Source organism: Dasypus novemcinctus, chromosome 11, assembly GCF_030445035.2.
Source record: "Dasypus novemcinctus isolate mDasNov1 chromosome 11, mDasNov1.1.hap2, whole genome shotgun sequence".
Lineage (NCBI taxonomy): Eukaryota > Metazoa > Chordata > Mammalia > Cingulata > Dasypodidae > Dasypus > Dasypus novemcinctus.
The window spans coordinates 27,466,304-27,489,433 of NC_080683.1; the positions used below are offsets into that span (position 1 = coordinate 27,466,304).

Below are 23,130 nucleotides of genomic sequence, written 5' to 3' on the forward strand. Positions count from 1 at the left end.
CGAGGGGTCGGTCCCGCTTGGGACGAGGGGTCGGTCCCGCTTGGGACGAGGGGTCGGTCTCACAGGGGTTGCGCGGTTTGGCTGACGGGGTCGCCCGGAGAAGCAGGCGATGAACTGGGGACAAGGGAGGCCAGGCCCTTGTCGGGGGCTCTCAGGACTGGAGGGCGCACGGCAGAAGAACTACCGCGGAGACAAGGTAAACACGCAAGTCCACTTTATTGAGGGAGAGGCAACAGTTTTATAGGGGCTGGGGAAGGCTGATTGGTCGAAGCCACGCCCTGTTCTGATTGGTTGCCTGCGAAAGGTCAGTGGGAGGTGCTGGACGGGGGAGGGGTGGTGGTTAGGGATTGGCTGTCGCTGTTGCTGGGGGAAGGGGCAGGGTTTAGGGATTGGTGGCTGCTGTTGCTGGGGTGGAGGGCAGACTTGAGTTTTCCGCCCACGCCTGGCTGTTGCTGCTGTCGGAGGAGGGGAAAAGGGCAGACTGGAATTTTCCGCCCTGCGCCTGCGCAGGGAGAAAGAAGAAGAAGGGTGCCGCCCCACAGGCATCGTGTGGCGCCATCCGGGAGGGGGGCGGCCGCGGAAGCATGGCTGCCGAGAAGGGGAGACCTGAGGGCACTGTGCGCCCATGCCGAGCTCCCCCCAGGGGTGGCGGTGAGTCCGACCAGCCACCCTATTATGGGGGCAGCGGAATTAGGCCTACCGCGGCCCCTCCCCCGCCGGGCCAGCAAACCACACTTCAGCCCGAGGGGTGACTGCATGTTTTCAATCATAACAGATTGAAAACATAATATCCCAACAAAAACACAGATCAGGAGAAGTATTTTTGGTGTAACAGAATAGTATCCCTTTCTATTTTATATGGAGCCTGTTTAGATTTATCTAAAACCTGCCATTTGTAAACATGACTACAATTTCCAGTGTCCAGTCCCTTTTCACAGCCTCTTTATTAGCTCATGTGGCAGGAACTTTACTTGATTGACTTCATTCCTCTAACAGTACAGAGATGATAATATCAGCAGTGGGAAGCGAATGTAGCTCAAGTGGCTGAGTGCCTACTTCCCATGTATGAAACCCTGGGTTTGATCCCCAACACCTTCTAAAAACAAACAGAAAAAACCAACATATCATTAGGGAGCAGATTATAACTCAGTGGTTGAGCACCTGCTTCCCACATATGTGGTCCTGGGTTTGATCCCCGGTACCTCCTAAAAAAAATAAAATGGTAGTTATACTTACCAGACACTAATAAACTACAGTATTTAACAGTGTGTTATAAACAAATAGAGACCCAATTCAAAGGAGGGGAAGCTGTGGTACTAACACACCACCTCCTTCAGGCATTCTTTGAGGGCTACTTGTGAACTGGGGGAGAGCGGGTAAGTCTTCAGCATTTCTGGTTTGTTTTGCGGGGGAGGCAGAGTGGGCTCAAGCCAACAAAGACCTCAGGCAGTGGGAATTCCAGCCAGCTTGTCCTATAATGGTAAAACTGGTGGGAATTTGGGCAGGTTGACAAGAGTGTCTGCTGCAAGCCTACTAACAGATTGAAGGAACTGGATGAGAGAGGTTGAAGGTGCCTGAGAACCAAGAAATAAGTGAAGGAATAAGGTAAGTGCTGGCAGGCTCAGAATCACAGATGGAAGAAATGGCTGTGAACAGAAGGACCCCACATTTCCTCTTCTGAGTCTGGAAGAAGGGTGGGTAGGATGGCTGCAAATGTAGAGAGGTTTATGGCTTTGATGACAGGAAGGTGAGGAATTAGCATTTGCTGCCTTTGTTTTCTCGGTAACCTCTAAGAGAAGGTCATCTGCAGATAATGGAATAGTGAGTTAGGAAAGAGGAGATTTGTGATAGCCACAGAGTGAAATAGGAATAAAAAAATATGAGCAGCATCTCAGGCTCACCTAAGACATGAAACCAAAAATCTGTGTGGCACTAACCTGTGCGCTAGTATATCTATCATTTCCAACAGTATAGTAAACTTGGCCCAGGGGCAGAAAATGCAAATTCAGGAGTCATTCATTTATTGAGCACCGCATTAGTATCAGGCGCTATTCTAGGTGATAAAGACAAAAAAGAGAGCAAAAGTCTCCGATATCAGAGCTTGCATTCTGTAAATACAGAAAATAAATAAGATCAATGAATATAATTGCAGTATATCAATTAGTGATAACTACAAGGAATGGGGATAGGAGTATTGGGGTTGACGGGGGTTATAATTTTAGATAAAGAGGGTAGGCTAGGCTTCTCTGAGAAGGTGACATCTGAATGATGATTAGAAATAGGTGAGAGGACGAGTCATGTGGATAGCTGGGGGTGGAGGGTGAGGGGAGATGAGTGTTTCAGGCAGAGAAGAGCGAATCAAAGGCCTAAAACAGGAGTGTGGCTGGTATATATGAGGAATGGCAAGTAGCCTAGTGTGATGAGTGAACCTACATAAGCAAGGAGTAAAGTTTAGAAAATAACATTGGAAGAATCTTGTCCAGGGTCTTGCAGCCATGGCTTTTTGGTTGATTGAGCACTGGAACTGTGTGGGAAGATGAGGTGTGAGACTAGAGAGGGGAAGGACTAAGAATGTGGGTGGAAACATATTTAAAATGCTCATTAGAAGGGAGAGAAGGAGTCCAAGAGTGAGCAGATAGATTGGGAGCCTTGTAAAGAATTGGAAGAGAAGCAGGAGAGAATGAAAGCAGGGGATGCAAAGGAGGTCATAGTTTCTAGGTGGAGGGTATATTTAATAATAACAAACATTATTGAGCAGGTTTGATGTGCCATGTACTTTGTGTTATTATCTCATGTAAACTTTCCACCCACCTGATGTGGTAACAAGTATTATTATCCAAATTTTTCAGATGAGGAAATTGAGGCATAGAGAAGTTAAGCCATTTGCCCAGAGACAGCAGTGAAACTAGAATTTGATCCCCAGCAGTCTCATTCTAGGCTCGTGTTCTTAATCAGTTTGTTCAACAGTACTCAGTGCTGCAGAGGATTTATGTACAAGAAAGGGTGGAAACACATTCTTGGGAATTGAATGTTAGGAGCTCATTAGTGACTTCTAAGCCAGCAGTTTCCTCATGAGGTGGTAAAGTAGACAATGCTTTGCAATAATTTAGTCGCATAATGGATGGTAAAGAAGTAGAGGCAGCAGTTTCAGACTGGAAAGCTAGGGAGATTATGGAGACACCAAAATGATGGAGAGAGACAGAGACAGAGAGGGAGAGGGAGACAGAGAGAGAGATTTGCCCTTGTTTATAGTTTGAGAGGAAGGTGTCAGAAGAAAATGATGCCAGTAATTTATGTGAGCCCAGTAATTTATGTAACAAGGTCAGGAAATATGTTTGAAGAATTAGAATTAGGAATTAGTCTTGGAGAGAGAGACCCTCATTTTAAAAGAAAATAGCAGAGGCCCGAGAAGTAAGTGGTGAACCGCAGGTCACAGAGTCAATTAAACAGTAGCTCAGGGACCATAGTCCAGGCTTTCTAATGCCAGACTGGCTCTTTGCACTGGGCCACCCAGCCACTGTTGCTGAATCATCACCTACTAGTTACTTATCCCAGTGCAAAAGGAGTTACTGTGGTTAATGAATAAATGCAGCATAGCAAAACCCACTGTAAATGCACAGTTCTACAGAAACACAAAATATGTCTTGACCTTTGAGTTTCCTTCACAACTCCCTGGCCCTGCAAGCTCTTTAGCATAGGGTACTGACTTTTCTCGATTATAAACTGCCTTCCAACTACTGCAGGCTCCCATATTGATATCAAATAGGGACTCAGGTGAGGATAAGGTCACCCTCAGGGAATTTCTAGCTGAATTAGGCTCCACTAAGCCTTGAAATCAAAATACTTCTGATAGGTAAATGGGATACAGATGGGAAATCAACCCAGTGTGTGACTGGGCATGATTTAGAGCAACTGTTATTGATATGACAGATCCTAGCAGGCAACCTCGAGAGAGCCTAGATTTTAGTTGCAGTGCAAGGAGTGAAATGAATAACTGCACTTTTGACTTTTGAATTTCCTCCACCTTGCCTGTGGTTATTACAACCATAATTTGGGCCATGTGTATTCCAGGGAGGTTTCTAGTTTAAGAATCAAGATCTTTGGGGAGTCAAGCAATATTTAATGAATCATTAACATATGATTTTATGTAGATATTTTAATGGCGATGGAACTACATTGCCTGAAATATAAGTTTTAACTCTGGAGGAATGACAATGGCCTGTTTCTCACACTTTATATTATCTTGGAAAAACATTGAAGTCATTGATTAATGTTTAACTACAAGAAGTTTACTCAGTTCAAGTAAAGGATCAGTTTCAGGGTTCAGACTGAGGTTTCTTCAGGCTTAGGATTGAGGCTCCAAGGAGAAGCCCCTGAAGCCACGGGCATTGAACATACCAGAGAGTGGGAGCTTCACCTGCCCTCTAGAGAATGTGGGCTGGATATACAATCTTAATATTTTCTTATCTTACCACAGAAATTTGGATGGAGAAGCAGTATTTATCTCAAAGAGAAGTGGACCTTGGAGCTTATGTGACTAAGAATCACACCATTTTGGAAGGTACTCGAGTCAAAAGAGCCACATTCAAGGGGCAATACTGCAGAAGCTTTGGTTGTTGTGAAGACAGAGATGATGACTGTGTCACTCCGTTCTATGAGGCGAATGCACTGTGTTACTGTGATAAATTCTGTGAAAGGGAAAATTCCGATTGCTGTCCTGATTACAAGTCCTTTTGCCAGGAAAAGGAACAATGGGCTCCTCCCACACAGCCTTGGTTTCCGGAAGGTAGGCTTTGTGAACAGGTGTAAGCCTTATCCCAGCTCAGAATCACAGAGAGCTGACTATCGGTCTCTTTTTAACCCTCTCCTATCCTCCCAAACCTACCTCCCTTCTTTCCTCCCTTCTTTCTCTCTTTTTTATCTTTCTTTCTTTTAAATGAATGTACTTCTGTTGTGATTGCCAAGATGACTTTCTTTGGATTGTTAAGGCACTTCAGTTTAGTTGCAGGCTGTCTGCAACATACTTGCACATTCAGGAAACTTCTGGTCTGGAACCTGTTTGAGCCCTCCCTCAACTTATTTAAGGATTACTTAAAACTCTTTCCTTGTAAATTTATTGTATTGACATCAGAAATCTCAAGGGTTTTTTTTTGTTTTTTTGTTTTTGAGTATTGCCTCCTAGAGAATCACATAAGAATCATGGGCCTGATCAGCTGCAGACTCAAGTCACACTTTATTTATTATTTCATGGAGCTTGTGGGCCCTGTAGGACAGGGATCTCTTTGCCAGTCAGATGAAAACCATGGACCCCTTTCTAAGTCCACACTATACTGTGTATTATTTAATAAATATATCACACCCGTACCAACACATCCCCATAAGAATAATGTGGTTTTTAAAAATTTAAATTCAAGCTCATCTCCTCTTGTTAAGAACCCCTGCTCTAGACTTAGAACCTGTAATATATCAATGCCATTAAACCAAGGCAAAAGCAAAATAAAGTCAGCTACCTTTCCTGTCTAAACAATGCCAAATAGATTCTTTGTATTTTGTTTTATTTCATTGGTCTAGGACTTTTTAAACTATTAAGAAAAAAGGGTGTTTTCATATACAGTAATTAAAAAGGACTGAGTTTGAGCACATACATGTAAATGCAAATAATTCATAAGGAGAGTTGTGATATTCACTGTATTTCTCTAATTATAGGAGAATGGCCATAGCTTTTGAGCAATTAATATAGCCAAACTCTAGGAAAAAAGGGAAACTCTATAGCTACACTCCTGCAAGGCTCCATCTGCCCCAGCAACAGAACTCTTCTGTCACTCATAATGTCAAATTTCCTCAGCAGAAATGCAGGTTTAATCAGAGCTCTGTCACACTACTGTAAAAGAACAAGGATGACTAGAAATTACAGTTAGGAGACAATTTAGGACAAACTAGGGAGTTGTTATCCTTGCCTTTATACTTAATAATGTCATCCAGTTTGTAAAATAAACACTAGCAATGTGAGCTATATATGAATGTGTGTTATGATGAATTTCCCACAGAATTGTCTTTTAGCCCAGGCATTTGCCTTTAGGAATAAACAATTCAGCATATATTTCATCCTATGGGAGACCTCGGCATTCATGGACAAATATTGCTTCAATACTTGCACTGTGCCAGGTACTGTGCTTGGTGCTGGGGCAGCAGTGGGGAAGAAAATAGAGGCCTTCCTCTTAGGGAGGCCACAGTCCAGTGGGGGGAGAATGATATTTAACAAATTCACTGTGCAATTGAGGATTGTAATAAATGCTCTGAAGGAAACATTTAGCCTCCTGTGAGAAAGTATAATAGAATATGATGTTAAATATAATATAATATATAGTGTTATCTGGGGGGGAGGGTCAGTTAAGGCAAACATTTAAGCTGGACTTGAGGAGTGAAGAGGACTGAGCTGGAGAAGAGTTGGCAGAAAAGTGCTGAAGACCTGAGAGCGAGGAGCTTGCCACAGTCCAAGAACTGGGAGAAGAACATCTATTCTGGAGAGCAATGTCACAGGAGAGTTGGGGGTGATATGAGATGAGGTTTGTGAAGTAGATGGAGGTCCAATTATGCCAGTTCTCACAGGCCCCATTAAGGATTTTGGATTTTACTCTGCTATGAACTCACTGGAAGATGTTAAGTAGGACCAGGGTTGTCTTTATGGACATGTTACCTGTGTAGAAGAGTCCTATGCTGCTGTTCCCAGCTTGAAATTTTTAATAATTTTTGAACAAGAGGCCCCGACTTTTCATTTTCCACTGGACCCTGCAAATTATGAACCAGCACCGAGTAGGGAAATTAAACTGGCATTTCATAAAAATTGTTCTGTAAGACTGGATTGGGGGCAGGAAAAAGTGAAAGTAGGGAAATAAGATAGTAGGTGATTGCAAGAGTGAAGACTGAACTTCTCAAGCCATCATGGTGATGCCCAACATTTTATGTTTCTAATCCTTCATGGATGAATACTTTGTTAAAATAAAAGTCATGTGCTGAGATATCTTAGAGATGTCAAATTGTTGTAAAGCTTTTTGAATACCTGTTCTGATTTTTCCTACATAAGTCTCCATAGTCTAAGTAGTCAGCATCTCTCAGGCCTGCACTGGACTACAGACCACATTTCAAGCAGCACTGTAGAATGAGAAAAGATGGTGGCATGGAGTAGGATTGCAGCAGTGGGGATGGAATGAGGTTGATAGATTTAGACATGGTCTGTCCTTGAGGACCTTGAAAAGGAAGAAGACATATAAGGAGGTGATTGTAATAAATGAGGTAATAGGTATGAGGGAAATGTACTCAGTATGATGGGCCTCAGGCTGTTATGTGCCGAGTAATAGAGTATGAATGGATATTACTAGGCGATGAAGTGAATAGGAGGAGGTTTGATTATTCTGTGCTGAGAAACTAGTATGTGCAAGATGAGGTTGTAAGAAACTGTATGGTGGAAAGTAACAATTAGGTAGGTGGGAAAATGAGTTAAGGGAGCATTTGATCAGGGACAGCCTTGACTGTTGGGAGAGGAGTCTTATGTGTTAAAGTTCTCACAAGGACATCCTGCCAGGCTAAACGTAGGTGTTTTGGGGCCAAAATAGACATATTTTTTAACTAAATAACTTGTTTTTTTTCTTTGCCACATCTGTGCCTAGAGGTTTGAGTTAATTAAGCTCTATTTGGTGCCCATCGCTGGTCCATGAAGACTTTTCTCTTATAGATAGATTGATGACTGATTTCCTTTTATCTCTCTGTCCTATTCCTATCTTCTTCTATAGCTAACTGACCTTTTTTTATTTATATGTGTCCTTTTTAAAATGTCTTATTCTGTGTGCTTGAAATCTCAATTTATATAAATTTTTATATATCTCTAATTTATATAGCTCATTCTGTTTCTTCCTGTTTTCAGATAGTATCATGTGTTAAGGATCTATTCATGTCTCTATATGAATACCTAGTCTAGCGACTGCTAGATTTTGACTGCTTCCTAGTTCTCTGTGGTGCTTCTCCATCTCCTTTACTTACCTGTTCCCTAGGCGATGGACCCCTAGGTTGCCTCCAACCACGTGGTACTAGAAAAAAAGTCCATGAAGGATAGCCTTATATAATCTATTTATGGACCTGAGTAATATAGACTTGCCATGTCCTGGGCATGCCTTCATTTGATCTAAATACTGCCAGATGGCCCTCAGGAATGTCTGCATCAGTTTACACTCCTTTTGGCACTATATAAGGACCGCTCTACCCTACGTCTCCAACACTGGCCTTATCCAGCTCCATAGCCTTTGCTCATCTGATGAGTGAAATATGATTTCTCATTGTTATTTTAGTTTTTGTTTCTCTGATTGCTAATGGATTTAAGCATCTCTTCATATCTTTATAAACATTTAGGTTTTCTCTTCCTATGATATGCATTTCCTCACCCATTGCCTTGCAATATATCTTAATATCTCGTAGTCCACTTATTTGCCCCCTTATTCTAGATTACTCAGCTGTGTGTAGACATTTCATCTTCCATAAATATTTGTCTAGTTCCTCAAAGTTCCATCTAAATTTTTGAATAGGATTGCACAAAATGTGTAGATTTATATTGAACAAAATTGAATTGGTAATGTTAGGGCATCTCATCCAAGAGTATAGCATGTCTCTCCACTTATTATGATTTTTAAATGTCCTTAAATAGAATTCTAAAATTTTCTCCATAGTAATCTTATTTACTTTTTTTGTAGTTAGTGGGTATTTTTAGATTTATTTTGAATTGCATAGTGTTTCAAAATTTCATTTTCTACTTGGGCATTTTTTATGGATAACTTTAGTTTTGAAATTTCATATTCTACCTGGCAATGTTTTCCAACTTTCTTATTATAAATTAAAAAGGGGAACTTCTTTATCATGACAAAGATTTCAATACCAAAACTTCCAAAGTAAGTTCTGTAGATAATGGAGAAAGTTCAGTTGTGTTTCCTTTGAGACTAGTAACAAAATACAGGTGCCTACCATCTTCACTACTGTTAATGAAAGAGGTTCCTGTCAATGCTTTAAGAAAAGAAAATGAAGTGAAGAAAGCAATCCTCAACTTCAACAACCAAGATCTAGCAGTTCTGTAGTGAAGAGAGACAACAGCAAACAATCAGGGAGACTTTCAATTTGGTATCTAAAAGAGATGAAAATGTTTGTAAATTCCTAGAAGGAGGATTGTTAATAGGAGGATCTGAAAACAAACTGATTTATGGACATTACATCACATTATACTTTGTTTTCTGTGTGGGTTCTTCAGAAAGGGAACTTGGCATTTTAGATGCAATTCAAGTATTTGTGGAAACATTCGACAAGTGTTTTGAAAATATCTGTGAACTGGATTTAGTTTTCCATGTAGACAAGGTTCACAGTATCTTGTAGAAATGGTGATAGGGGAATGGTATTGAAGACCAGTGTGAATGATATTGTTACACAAATTGATGCACAAAATAAACTGGAGAAATCTGAAGCTAGCTAAGCAAGAGCTCCTGTCTGTGCTGTATCAGCTGTAAAGAATATGAATCTTCCTGAGATCCCAAGAAACATTAACATTGGTGACACCAGTATAAAAGTGCCAAGCCTGCCCTCTTTTAAATAAAAAAAAAAAAAAAGGCTATTCCTAGGTGAAATCCAGGGGTAAAAGTCATCTAAGTTTATCATGCAGCTGTTTACCAAAAATTAAGGAAGAGAGACTTAACTTTTGCTCTTGGATTAATGTCAAGGTACTGTAGAGAAGTTGGGTAAAATCAGTTATGTGAAATTCAAGGTTGCTTTTCTTACTCAGTGATTTTAAAGAAATTAAGTAGTTTCAATATGATTTTTTTTTCTTTTTTAAATTGCATTCCCATGCCCACCTAAGACATAGCTCTATGTATTGGCTATGCTGTATTTTGAAAAGTGTTTAAGACATTTCTTTAATTATGTACAATCAAAAATGTTGATATTTTGTATGGATCACAAGTGCAGCATTCCTCAATTCTATTTGGCACACTTGTTATTAAAGAACCATTTATATCTTACATGAAAACATTATGAACCTTTGCTCTTAGTTTGAATAAACTCCAAGTTACCTGGACTTCTAAAACACCTTTCTGTTGGCCTGATATCTACTTAAGCAATAATTTTTTTATCCTGTCTCAAGAAAGTAAATAAAAGTATATTTTATCACTAAAAAATAATGAAGTAAAACAATCTAAGAGAAAAATCTTTCATCATTTGCATGTGATGATCTATGCAGAAAAGACAAAATCATCAAGGAAAAAGTACTAGTAGGAGAAACCTTTAAAAATGAGGGATTTTCATTTTTGAAAATCAAGATTTCTAGTTTCTCTTACATAGTTGGGAGATCTGGCAATTCTGGGTCCATAGTGAGAAAACTTTCAGGTGAAGATGAGTTGTGGATGGCCCTCTATGGTAATGCATGTGTTTTCCATTTTGCCATATATCCCACTCCACTGATGTAACCTATCTGGTCCGTTTATCTCAGGGGTCAACACAGTTATAGTGTTCAATACGAAACCTGTATAAAATGGTATGTGACAGCTGTGCTTCACATTGTTGTATTTTGGGAAAGGGAACATTTCATTGAAATTTTAAGCATTTTTAAAGACATGTTTTTGGCTAAACTTCTTTATTTTATTCACTCAGTATGATTCCTGAAAGGATTAGTGCATGTAAATAATATAATGATTAAAAAAAAACCCTATGCTCAGAATGTGAGGGAGCATATTCTTATTGTAAATCTGATTCCTGTTAGTGGAATCAGTAGTAGTCAAGCAGTCAAGAGCAACTTACCTCTTATAATACCTTGCATATGTTAGATACTGAATTAAAAAACCTCTCTGTGATACCCTCTGTACCATGCTTTTTATATGCTTACTTAACCTAGTATGCCTCCTCCTAATTAAAATTTATTGAGTACTTACCTTGAAGCCAAGTACTAGCCCGTTCACCCTTCAGATATTAATTCATTCATTGTTTCATTCTACCTTGTTTAATAGCATAGCAACTTTATATCAATTAAACAGAAAGTTTCTTGAGTAAGTACAGTGGTTATTTATTGTATACTAATTATAGTGCCATGAAGGAAGAGAAGCTTATTAAATACTGGTTGATTTGGATTGAATTGAATATCTAGAGGATTTTAGTTGTTTGGGTTTGTAAAATCATAAAATAATTCTCATTCCTTTAAGATTGTAAAGATTGAAAATAATTTTGGAAATCTAGAGTTTTGCATACCTGAAATAGTTTTTAAAATGTATTTGTGAAAGTATCAAAGTATTGTTTATCTACAGTTTTAGTGGGTAATTTTTACATTCTTTTGGAAGTAGAGATCTTAGAAGAATAATCAGTAGTGTTTAAAATTTGTTATATATATCTGTCATTATGGTAGGCATTGAGGGTGATAGAGAGGAATATTATAAAGTCCCTGGCCTCAGAAAACTTATGGTCTAAGTGGGTAGCTAAAACCTAATTAGTGACAGAGAAACTATTACAAATGGCTAATAGTCAAATGTGACATTCGAGCTCAGTGTGGCCAATAATGTAACCCCACTATTTCAATTGGAAAGTTAAGTACATTAAAATGGTGAATATCTACTTAATAAATACCGTGTATCCAAGAGGATTGTGTCAAATTGGAAATAGCCCGAATTATCATAGAAATTTTTAACACGTAAGGGTATTTGACTGCAATTTACTGTCATTAGAAACCTAACTTTCTGCCCTCTCCACCACATTACAAGAGTGTGGCCCTTGTGTCTATGACCCTGTGTGACTACCAATGCTCCAAAAAACACACCTGAGTTCCAGTAAACAGAATTGGGAAAAGAATGTATTATCCCTCCATTTTAAGGGGACCCCCTAGAATACTCGAACATTGACCAGAACATAATTACTGCAAGCTGCTAGACAGGCTGAGTACTTAAGTTTATTTTGTAACATAACAAATAGGTGGCAATGTTCCCAGCTATAAATTGGGGTTCTATTACCGAAAAAATATAGGGAATGGATATTAGGAATAACAACCAGTCTCTGTCAAAAATTAATAATGTCGAATCATCTAAAAACACTGTAGCTATCCAGGTGTCTAGTTTTTTAAAAACTAAAGTTATTTCAATTTAATATATCTTAGTTTTAATACCATAGTGTTAGTATAAGCTGCAGTGCTTTCAATGTTATTAAATATATCTGAGCTTTCCTTCTTTGAAACATACAGCCCATACAGAAAAATAATTGCTACTTTTTCATTATCTCTTTTTACTTGAGAGTTGGAATTTTATTGTGACTTTAAGTTAGGGTCATATTTTAGGCAGAATTTGTGTTCCAGGTATAGTTTTTACTTCATTCATTATGGAGGGAAGCAATCATTTTATTTAGTAGAAAAATTTTACATTGATTATAATTGCTATCATGGAAGTAAATTTTAATTTAATTTTATCTCATGAAAGTGTCTGGCTGAAAATAAAATGGTACTGTATCATAATAAAAATGTGCAAATTTAACAGAAACAAACAATGGAATATTATTTATACTAATTTTTGACATGTATAAAGCAACTTTCTTCTGAGATGCTATGCTGTTCATTCACATATCTATTAAGTATTATTTTTCAATTATCTGGTTCTATGGTATTGTCTAGTTCTTACTGCACCTATAAGAACTCTTTTAAATCAAGGACTTAACACTATGTAATATATATACATATATTTAAATGTATGTGTCCCTTTTCTATAAACTGCAAGTATGAAGGCTACATATCTTCCTTCTTTATTTTTTCCCCATACCTGATGGTACCTTCCAGTTTTTGAAGAACTTCAAATGTCAGATACAGAAAACAAGTGATAGAATTTGAAAGAGAGCCAGAGTGGATTTTCTAGACAGAATCTTTTGGTCTAGCAGATCTTAAGGAAGGCATCTACTAGGCCATCTGTTGTGAACAGGCCTAAACTAATTTGATTACACACAACTCATGTTCTCTTTGGTCCAAAGTTTAAGCCACTGATGTGTTTGAATTGGGTGAGGTTTATTTACCCCTTCACAGTCTCTTTAATGAAGATAAATCACAGTTCAAATTCTACCACACGGAGTGGCAGTTACAAAAAATATATTGGTAAAGAGACCCAAAGCAATTCATATAGCCTCTGTATGCTCCACGAAGTCCCAAGTTCTGTCTTTTTGGTGTTTCAGCATTCTCCCTGCATGAAAATCTTACTGGAGGTTCTTCATGTGATAATATTACAGAGGTGGGACTCTGTTACCCTTCCAGAGGGCATCAAGGAATGAGAAATCTTCCCCCAGTGGCTGACACAAGGCCCTTTAGAGATCAATTAGAGAGTTTCAAGTCTCAGAGTTAAGGCTTTTGACCTTGAGAGACAGGGATAAACTGTGAGGTATGAGTTGGTAGTGACTTTAAAATATTTTTGCTGATCCACATGAATTGAATTCTATCAACTTAATCAATAAAAGATGATTACTTATATCCATTATGCTGATTAACAAGTTGCTAATTTTACCAATGGAAGCTCATTTCTGACATTGATTGTGCCAATACTTAAAAGTTCTAGTGTTGATCAAAATACGGATAATGGAAGCACTTGTAGAAGCTACCCTGGTGTATGGCCTTTCAGAATAAATACTACTGATCACCCCTGGGGTGTAGATGCCTGATTAGAGCAAGGAGCTGCTTGCTCTGAAGTGACGTTTAGACCAGCACAGATATTTAGAACACATTTTTCTTATGATGAGGTATTTTAAAACCAATTATAAATAATATCATAACATCATATTTTCTCAAATCATTAAGACCAACTAGACCAACTATTTCACTCTCCAAATATCTGATTTGTCTAATTTTGTTTCAGATGATGTTAAAATTTTAAAAGCTCTCTTAACTTCAACAGCCATTACATCTTTTGTTTTGTCAAGATGTTATGTGTGTAACCAATGTGACTAACTCATTCTGAGGTACTTCATGCATATTTCACTGAGAAAACTAAGCCTCCAGACAGTAATCCTCTCGTCTCCCACTGTCACAGTTTTCAATCTACCTCCATCTGTGTTACTGCTTAGATTGTGTTGATTCCTGCTTTTGAGTTCTGAATCCCAATCTCTCTTGTCCTTTTAAGATCTTCACTCTTGGGATTCTCCCTCTTTCTTTTCTTTTTTTCTCTCATTTTCTTTCCCGCAGCATCATTTTCCCCTTCTCTCCTGGATCAACCACATTTTACAGAACATATTTTTGAAGATCCCAGTTTTAAAAATAGCCCTCCCTTTTGTCCTGAACCAGCTACCATTACATTTTCTTCTTCCCTTCAGGGGAAAAATGTCTCAAAGGAAAATTTGCCTCCTTACTTTCAACTCTCTCATCAACCTATTCCTACAGTACGTCACTCCTTGCTACTTCATTGAGCCCTCTGTTGGCAGGGTGATAGATTAATTGATATTAGCAAACACAATGTTCAGACACCTCTTTTCTTTTTCTTAACCTCTCAGCGGTACTCTACACAGTTGATACCTTCCACCTATCTGAAACATTTTCTTCTGTCTTCCATGACACAACTTTTCTTGAGGTTTCTACTTCCTCACAGCCCACACCCTCCCAATTTCCTCTCCTGGGTTTCTTTCAACTGAAGTGTTTAGAGCTCAGTTTTGGACCCTTTCTCTTACCTGTATGGATTCTCTCTAGCAGGTTCTTATTTAGTCTCATTAAGATATCTAAGCTAGATTCACTAAGATATCTCCATTAAGGTAGCTAAGCTAGATTCAATCTAAATCTAAAGTATACAAAGCAGAACTCTTATTTTTTGACAAAAGCCTGCTCCTTATTTTAACATATCTTTACTGCCCCACTATTTGCCAAAATCAAGATGTCCTTGATTCCTCTTTTAAACTCATTCTCCAAATTCAACCCATGAGCAAGTCCCAGGGTCTCTACCTCCAAAATATATTCATCCACATCTGTCCATCTTCACTACTATTATTCTAACCTTTCATTCCTCTGGGGATCCTACCCAGTGAGCATAGCAGCAACAGCGATGCAGGCAGAGGCAGAGACATTTTGTTTTTGTTTTTTTTTTTTTCAATTTTTTTTTCTTTATTTTTTTAATATTACATTAAAAAAATATTAGGTCCCCATATACCCCCCAAATCCCTCATCCCACTCCTCCCCCCATAACAACAATCTCAGGTCTTTAGGCCATGGTAAGACGTTTGGATTCTATTTTAAATTTGGTGGAGAAAAAAAACTTGAAGATTTTAAGAAGACAGTGACAGGATTTATATTTTAAGAGATTTCTCCAATTGCTGTATGGAGAATGAGGATTGCCTTGGAGCTTCAGAGGAGAATGGAAAAGGAGGAAGTGGACTATCTCTGTATTGTATAGAAACCAGATGCTTCAGTGGGTCTGCACGTTGACCTGAGTCAGCTATAATTGATTATGGTTTTTTCCCAAGAGGCCAAATGGCAAGTGAGATGAAAGCAAAAGTAGTTTCAATTTAGTATCCTTGTCTTGATATTCAGTAAGCATAGCCAAGAAATGGAACTTTTAGTGCTAATCATTTTGGGTAGACTTGGTGATGTCATTCTTTTGACTTCAAAATTATAAGCTCCAGCACAGGTCTGAGAAAGGACAGCCTTATTACCTTTTGACACTTTATGATTTCTGTCCCCTTTACCTGTGTAACTGGTATGTTGAACAAGCAGATTCATGGGGTCTGATTAAAAATTAGCTTTGTTTTCACCCTCTGTTCTTCCTCTTAAACTGGTTAGAGAGTACTTCCCTTGCATTTGAATGGAATCTTGGATCCTTATGTGAATTTTTTGTTGCTTCTAGGTCATAAAAGTCCTGGAGTCTCTAAAAGTTACAAGCATAGTGTCAATTCACTTATTAAATGAACTGTGTGATAATTAAAACTCTGGACTTAATTTAAAGTTGAATCTCAGGCATTCCCTGAGTTTGCCATAGCAAGAAGCCTGTGGTCCAGAAAAGAGATGGTTCCCTTTCTTCCTATGATTATGGAGCTTCAAAAATTCAAAGGAAGAAGTGAATAGATTTACAAGCATAGGGTTTCAGATTCATTAAGTAGAACAATGAACTGCAAAACATAGTACATGCTGAACAAGGGCAGGTGTAAAATGTTTCCTAAGATTTAAGTTTTTGAAAAAATCACAGAATAGTTTATTCCATCAGTGACTATAGAGACATGGTGATTAGCAGTTAAAACAGACTCATTGGAATGTTTCCTAAATATATTTTCTCCTATGGTTTTATGAATAAAAAGTTAGAATTAATTTTGTTTAATAAGGGCCATTGGTGTGGTCTATCAATTATATGCTTCTATCAAAAGAGGTTTCACTTTTTTATAGAGAAAAAGTAGATGACATACAGCCTTTGCTAATTCAGTGTGAATTTTAAATTTGTACAAATTATATTTCAAAAGAGATTTAATTTATAGTCAGGGTACTATTTTCACAGTATTATACTGATAATTTTCATATGACGATTCACCATTGATCTCTTTTGGGAGGTTTATGTAGTTTGGTAAATTAGTTAACAACCAATTTCAGTTCGTGGTTGAAATATTTGGATTTGGAATACAAATGATTACAAATTTGTGTGTTTCATAATATTTTCTCCTAATCCAAATACTGAAGAAAAAAAAATAGAATTTTATGTTTTTATGATGATTTCAATGAAATGGCTTTATATATTGATCCCAAACTATGAGCTACTGACTCTAGTCATATGAAATTAATTATATTCAGTTATGAGACTTAATTAGCTTTTTAAATATGAGATATATCCAAAATTTATTCAGTTTTATTGCTTATTTAAGCATATTAATAAATTTTGAGAATGGTTAGTGATTAACTCCTCTGTAATCTAGTTTTCATGCTTTATAAATCCTCTCTGATAGAATATAATATGCGTTTTAAAGGTAAAATGCCCATTAAATAAGCCCTGACAAATTCTATATAGAATCCTCAATACAAAAAAGATATGGAATTTTATCAGCTTGGCACCAAATGTTTTTGCATAATTGAAAAACTAATACAATTTTAGATTAATTGTTGTGTTAATGCACTTCATTGCTAATTAGAATTTTTATCTGATTACATGGTTCTGTTGACAGGTTGCTTCAGAGATGGTCAACGTTATGAAGAAGGATCAGTAATTAAAGAAAACTGCAATTCCTGGTAATGAATTAAAATGACACAGAACTGAATTTTAATATCTTGTATGCTTTCTTAAAATTAAAGGAATATTTGTGAAACTGAGCATATATTTAAATATAGGAAGAGTCATATATTTAAATATAGGAAGATGTCATAGGACATCACATATCTGTAGTGTTTTTTGTAAGCACATTTAATTTTAAGGAATGTTGAAAACCTAATCATTAGTTTGTCTTTTAATGTTTGAATTTGATATTCCTGGTAATGGGCCTTTAGGATACAGCAGAAATAAAATTAAGTAAATTTCTTAATTATAAACATATAGATATACCACAGGTGAATCTTTTTTCTTTGAACACAATCTAGAAACAGGTTGCTTCAAGAGGTTCGCCTACAAGATGTTTCCAAATACAGCAAATTGAATTGACTGTCTAAATTGTCTTTTGTTTTCAAACTTCACTGAATATGTGGTCATTTCATTTAAGAATTGGCTGGAGTAGAAAATAGGAGCAGATTGAATGGTAGCTAATGCATGTGTGAAGATTTATTTTGCCAAGAATTCAACAGCCATATGGCTAACATTAACCAAGAAATTTTGTTACATTTTAACAATGTGTCACACTTATTACTAATTTTGAAATATACTACATAAAAGTCGGGACATTTTTGTACTTTTTACATCTCTGCAGCACATGCTCAGGCCAGCAATGGAAATGTTCTCAACATGTATGTCTTGTCCAGCCAGAATTAATTGAACACATCAATAATGAAGACTATGGGTAAGAGAAATCTTGCTTTATAGACTTTCTGGCAGTCCCACTTACTCCCCTGGTTTCCAATGATGTATTTCCTATCATTTACTTCTAAAAATGGTCACTGTTTTTTTTTTTTAAAGAGTAAGAAATAGGAAGGGAGATAAAAGTCCATGTGGAATTGGAATGCACAAGACATAAACAATAGTTAATTTAAAAGTAAATTCACAAATATAAGGAAGAAATATATAGGATGGTCTTAAAATAGAGTTGGAAAAAGGGGTATTATTGTGTGAGCAAGGACAGTACAGGGAGCTTGGCTTTGCATAAGTATTCAAGCACTATCAGGAATTAGGCAAAATTTATCTATTTATGTTAACCAGCTTACCCTCTGCTGCTTTTATGACCCAGCCAGTCACCCACATGCTTAGCTACCATGGGTAGATCTCCCCTTAAAAGGACAATATTCTATCTTGACAATTCCCCTAAATAACTAGGTCGTTTCACTGAAATGACTGAAATCTATCTAATTTCATTACAAATAAGTCAGAACAGACTGAGCTATTTTACTTTTCTAGTAAACTAAAGATAGGGATGATTGGCACTTAAACATGGAAAATAACCATTTGATACTATCCTATAGAATAATAAATTAGGTGGCTTCCCTGCTTACATAGATGGAATTAAGATTTTGCCCAAACTGGTTCTTCTTTACACAACTGAAAGAAAGAGGGATAGGCTAGTAGCTGCCTCAGGAATTTGCCAATGCCGTTGGTCACATCTATATATACCCTAGATAACATCATTTACATTCCCCAAAAGATTTAACACAAAAGATCTATTGTCGAACAACTGGAAAATTGAAGCAGTCCTGAAATTTTTTTTTTTTTTAATAGAAGACTAATTTCCTTCTACACATAAGATGTATGTTTCCCAGCATAATGAGGACATTAAATTTCAATGTTCACAAATTGTCTTTTGGAAGCCATGAAGCATAGGAAGTCACAGTTAACAATGATATCCTTAAACCACTCTTAATGTGTGTGCATGTAATTTGTAACTATTAATAATATTTAAGTGATAATATGTTACTGACATTTTGTGTTTCTGGGGAAAAAACACTCTTACTCTTCTGTGACTAGACGCCACTTAAGTCATTAAAAGAATATTGGAGTATTTGTCATTGGAATAAATTATTTGAATGAAGTATGACACTTAATTTCTTCTGATGACAAATACTCTGATATTCTTTGAGAATTTGTCATCAGAAGAAATTATTTGAATGAGATTCCAGAAAGGATTCAAATGTTCTACCTAAGAAGCACACATTTCCAAGAAACCATAACAGAGAAGTTACTTTTCCACTGTTAACAAAATACACAAAGAAATCACAGTCTCTGCTCTAAAAGAAAATGTAAAGAAAAAAAGGGCATATTAAGTTACAGAAGTTTGGGAAATGCTGCTGTATTAGAGTTCTCCAGAGAAATAAACCTGATTGGATTGGTCTCTTTCTTTCTCTTTCTTTTTCTCTCTCTAAATCTCTGCAAATGATGAGCTATTTTACTCTTGTAACATACATGTAAATAATAATAATTAATTAGAATTGGCTCATGTGACCATGGGAGTGGGCAATCCAGATTCCATATGGCAGGCTGCAAGTTGGAAACTCCAGTGAAAGGGAAGTTGAATTCCCCAGGAGAAGAAGACTGCCTGAAGTAGAGGCAGAAATTCTTCTTTCCGACTTCTGAAATCCTCAGTTCTGGCTTTAAGATATCCAGCTGATTAGATGAGGAGACTACCCTCATTGCTGAGTGCAATCTCCTGTGTTGATTGCAGATGCAATCAGTCATAGATGCAATCAACTGACTGTAAATGCAACTCCATCTATGAAATACCCTCACAGTAACAATCAGGACACTGCTTGCTTAACCAAACAGCAGGGCACCATAACCTAGCCAAGTTGACACATAAAATTATGCATCACAGCTGCCTTCCTTGGCAGGAGGAAACTTACATCATTTGTTTTATGTTGAGAAAACTCTAGGACTTACCTTTTAGAAGCAAACAATGTTGAAGTTAAATTATCTCTGGTAAATGACTTAAAATAAGTAAAGAGTGAGGTAAAATTGGAGCAAAAGGAAATATGAGGAGCTGAAAGAAAAATAAATAGAAGAGAAAAGCTATGAAGAAAAGGAGTAAAAGTAATTAAGTACCAAGGAAAAAAAAGGAAAAAAGTCATTAAATTAAAAAGAACATTATAATTTTATCTATTCTCATATTTTGAGGCTCAAATTGTTTCCATGTGTAAAAATATAAATATAATACATTTTCAATATTTATTAAGTACTCTTTTATATAGCCTATATACAAATATGCAACCTTTGCTTTAAAACATTTATTACCCACAGCCTGGTACTATTTTAGATCCAAGCCTTTATTCATTCTTCATTACCTACTTCAATTCTTATTTATTTTTTAATGCAATAATTAATATTAATAAAATTTGTATTCCACTTGCGTTGCTGCTGAGGACACAAATAAAGAGTTGCTATCTTAAAGGAATTCATTTATTTGGGAAGTCAAAATAGCATATCTTTGTAAAAGGATTTCCAATAAGAAAGATATAAGTGCCAAATTAGTAGTACAAATTATAATCAGTAAATTACTGAAGTAAAAGGAAATACATAACCATTTCAGTTATCTGCTGTGTAACAAACTATTCCAGAATGAGTGGCTTAAAACTATGAACTTTTCATTTGGTCACCTCAGCAATTTGGGATGGACACAGCTGAGACTCTTTTCCTGGTCTCTCCTGGGGTCACTCATATGCTGCAGACATCTGGAACCTCAACTGGGGCTGAATTGTCTAAGATGACCTGACCCCCACGTCTGGTGGTTGGTGCTGGTTTTTGTTGGACATGTATCTCCAGAAGTCTAGTCTTGGCTTCTTTATGTTATGGCAGTGTTCACATCATGCTGTGAGTGGAATGTGCAAGTTCTTTTGAGGGTGAAGCTTCAAAGTTACAGAACACTAATACTAGTACATTTCAGTAGTCAAAGCAAGTCACTAGGCCAGCCCAGCTCTGAAGGTTGGGGAAATGTGCTCCATCTTTTAATGGAAGGACCTGTGAATAATTTGTGGCCATTTTTAATCTATCACATTATCTCTAAACTTGATTTGTCTTTTGAACTCAAAATGTACAATCTACTGGATAACTTAGCCTTGATATTTCACAAGTTTTTAAAAATCAGTACACCCCAAACCAAAGGGATTAATTTTCTCAATCTACCCTTGGTTACCAGCATTATCTTCCACCTAGTCAACCAAACTAGAAAACTTTAATTGGTTTCTTCCTCCTTCTTCACTCCTGGTCACTCAAGCCCTGCTAATATCCATACTCAAAGTTACTCTTAGATGTTTATTTTTTTCATTCCTATGCTATGTTCCAGTGGATTTCTTATCAAGCCTAGCTTTGAAATGGCCTGACTGATCTCCCTGATACCTGTCTGACCAAACTCCAATCTATTCTTTATACTTTAATGGTTATGCTACAGCAGTTCAATTCTACCACTCATGTTCCTGAAACTCTTCAATGACTCTTCAGTGCTTACAGAATATAGTTTGCTCTCCTCAGCATAAGTAACAATCCAGCCCAAATGCTGCTTTACTGCCTCATGTTTTACACTCCTCCGAACCCCTATCCCCCTTTCATAGGTTTAAGCATATAATTTATCTGCTATTCCCTAAATTGCTACCCAATTTCAAACCTGTGTGCTTTGTTAAAGAGCTGCCTTTATTTAGAATAAATGTCCTCTTCTTTCAAATCAGGCCATCAAGCTTATCTCATCCTTATAGACTGAACACTAAGCTCACTTTCTATAAAAAAAATACCAGTTGCTTTAGGTAGAATTATGTTTGAATCCTCCACTCTGACCACACTTGGACCTACTTCTAATAAAGGACACACACTGAAGTCATTTCTATTTTTATAGTCCTTGTTAGTGTATGAACCCCTTGAGGGTAGAGAAATTTTATTTATTTCTCTGTCCCTAGTATTTACCAGATAATATGATAGATAAGTTAAGAATGTTCAATAAATGATAAATTGGAATAAAAAGATGTGTCTAAGTCAAGGAAGATAGGGTAGGATAGTACCTTTCACACTTTTTTGAGCATGACTTACAATTAAATATACATTTCATTTTGTGACCTAGTACACACACATTCACATATACATATGTATACATACATATGTATGTGAGTGTATATATAAACATGTACCTTCACTATTTGCAAGAAACTAAAATATTCCATATTATTTTATCCTATCTCCTATTTTTATTTTTGTGTATGCTGATCTCTTCTCACTAAAATATGTTTAAAAACAAATGTCTCAAGACCTGAAGGTTGAAAACTACTAGTGTAGGGCATCAAAACACACTTGACTGACTTCACCATTTTGCCTAAAGCTGGCTCTGTTCTCTTAAATAATACTGTAGTATCTAATATATTCAGAAGTTTCCTTCTTGAAATTACTTGGATGATGGAGATTTCTCTTTAAATTTGTGGTTGAAAATCGCTTAAGATTTTATGAACTAACAGATCTCATAAAAGAAATGCATTAACTTGCCAGGCATATTATTGAAAATGTAGTTATGCATTAAATCCTTCATCAGCGCCTACCACGTTAAAATTAATTTGGCAATAAACAAAACAGGATAAAGTGTAGATTTGACTTAAATACAGAAAATATATTGTCCTCAAGTTGTAGATAATTCAAATAGGCAATGATTGAATTACTTTCATCTTTCTCATTGTTCATCTCCTATAATCTCTTAAGGAATTTTTATTGTCTCCAAAGTTCAATATTAAATTTTGAAAGCAAGGTTCTTTTTTCTAAGGGTATAAAATATGTCTCTGGAAAAATGTATTTTTGATACCTAATTTCACATCACTTGATTCCCTATTATTGCTAACAATAAGTAAGATTATTGAAAACTTAATACAAATTAGCTAATTTAATATATGACAGAATATTTAAGTTCTAAGTAATTAGGTATGATTTAATATTTTTAAATATAATTATATTTTTTACCATTTTTCATGAATTCTTTTTACCTGGTCAGCATCTTTTTAAATCTAAATTATAAATGCAGCATATTACTCTATTT

At 36.6% G+C, this 23,130-nt stretch overlaps 1 protein-coding gene and 1 pseudogene across 5 annotated transcripts in view; both read left to right on the top strand.

The window, feature by feature from the left end:
- The first annotated feature begins 4,320 nt into the window (after window positions 1-4,320).
- The window catches only part of TINAG (tubulointerstitial nephritis antigen), an 86,038-nt gene continuing 67,228 nt past the window's right edge, over window positions 4,321-23,130 (top strand). For all 5 annotated transcript variants that reach the window (XR_009187933.2, XM_058306899.2, XM_004475371.3 and 2 more), the window contains exons 1-3: window positions 4,321-4,786; window positions 17,164-17,227; window positions 17,896-17,985. Coding sequence is in view for 4 of the 5 variants with exons in the window: in XM_058306899.2 (XP_058162882.1) it covers window positions 4,432-4,786; window positions 17,164-17,227; window positions 17,896-17,985 (509 nt within the window). In the remaining variant the exon portion in view is untranslated. The remainder of the gene's footprint in view (window positions 4,787-17,163; window positions 17,228-17,895; window positions 17,986-23,130) is intronic.
- Window positions 6,594-9,811, top strand: LOC139440044 (AP-3 complex subunit sigma-1-like; annotated as a pseudogene).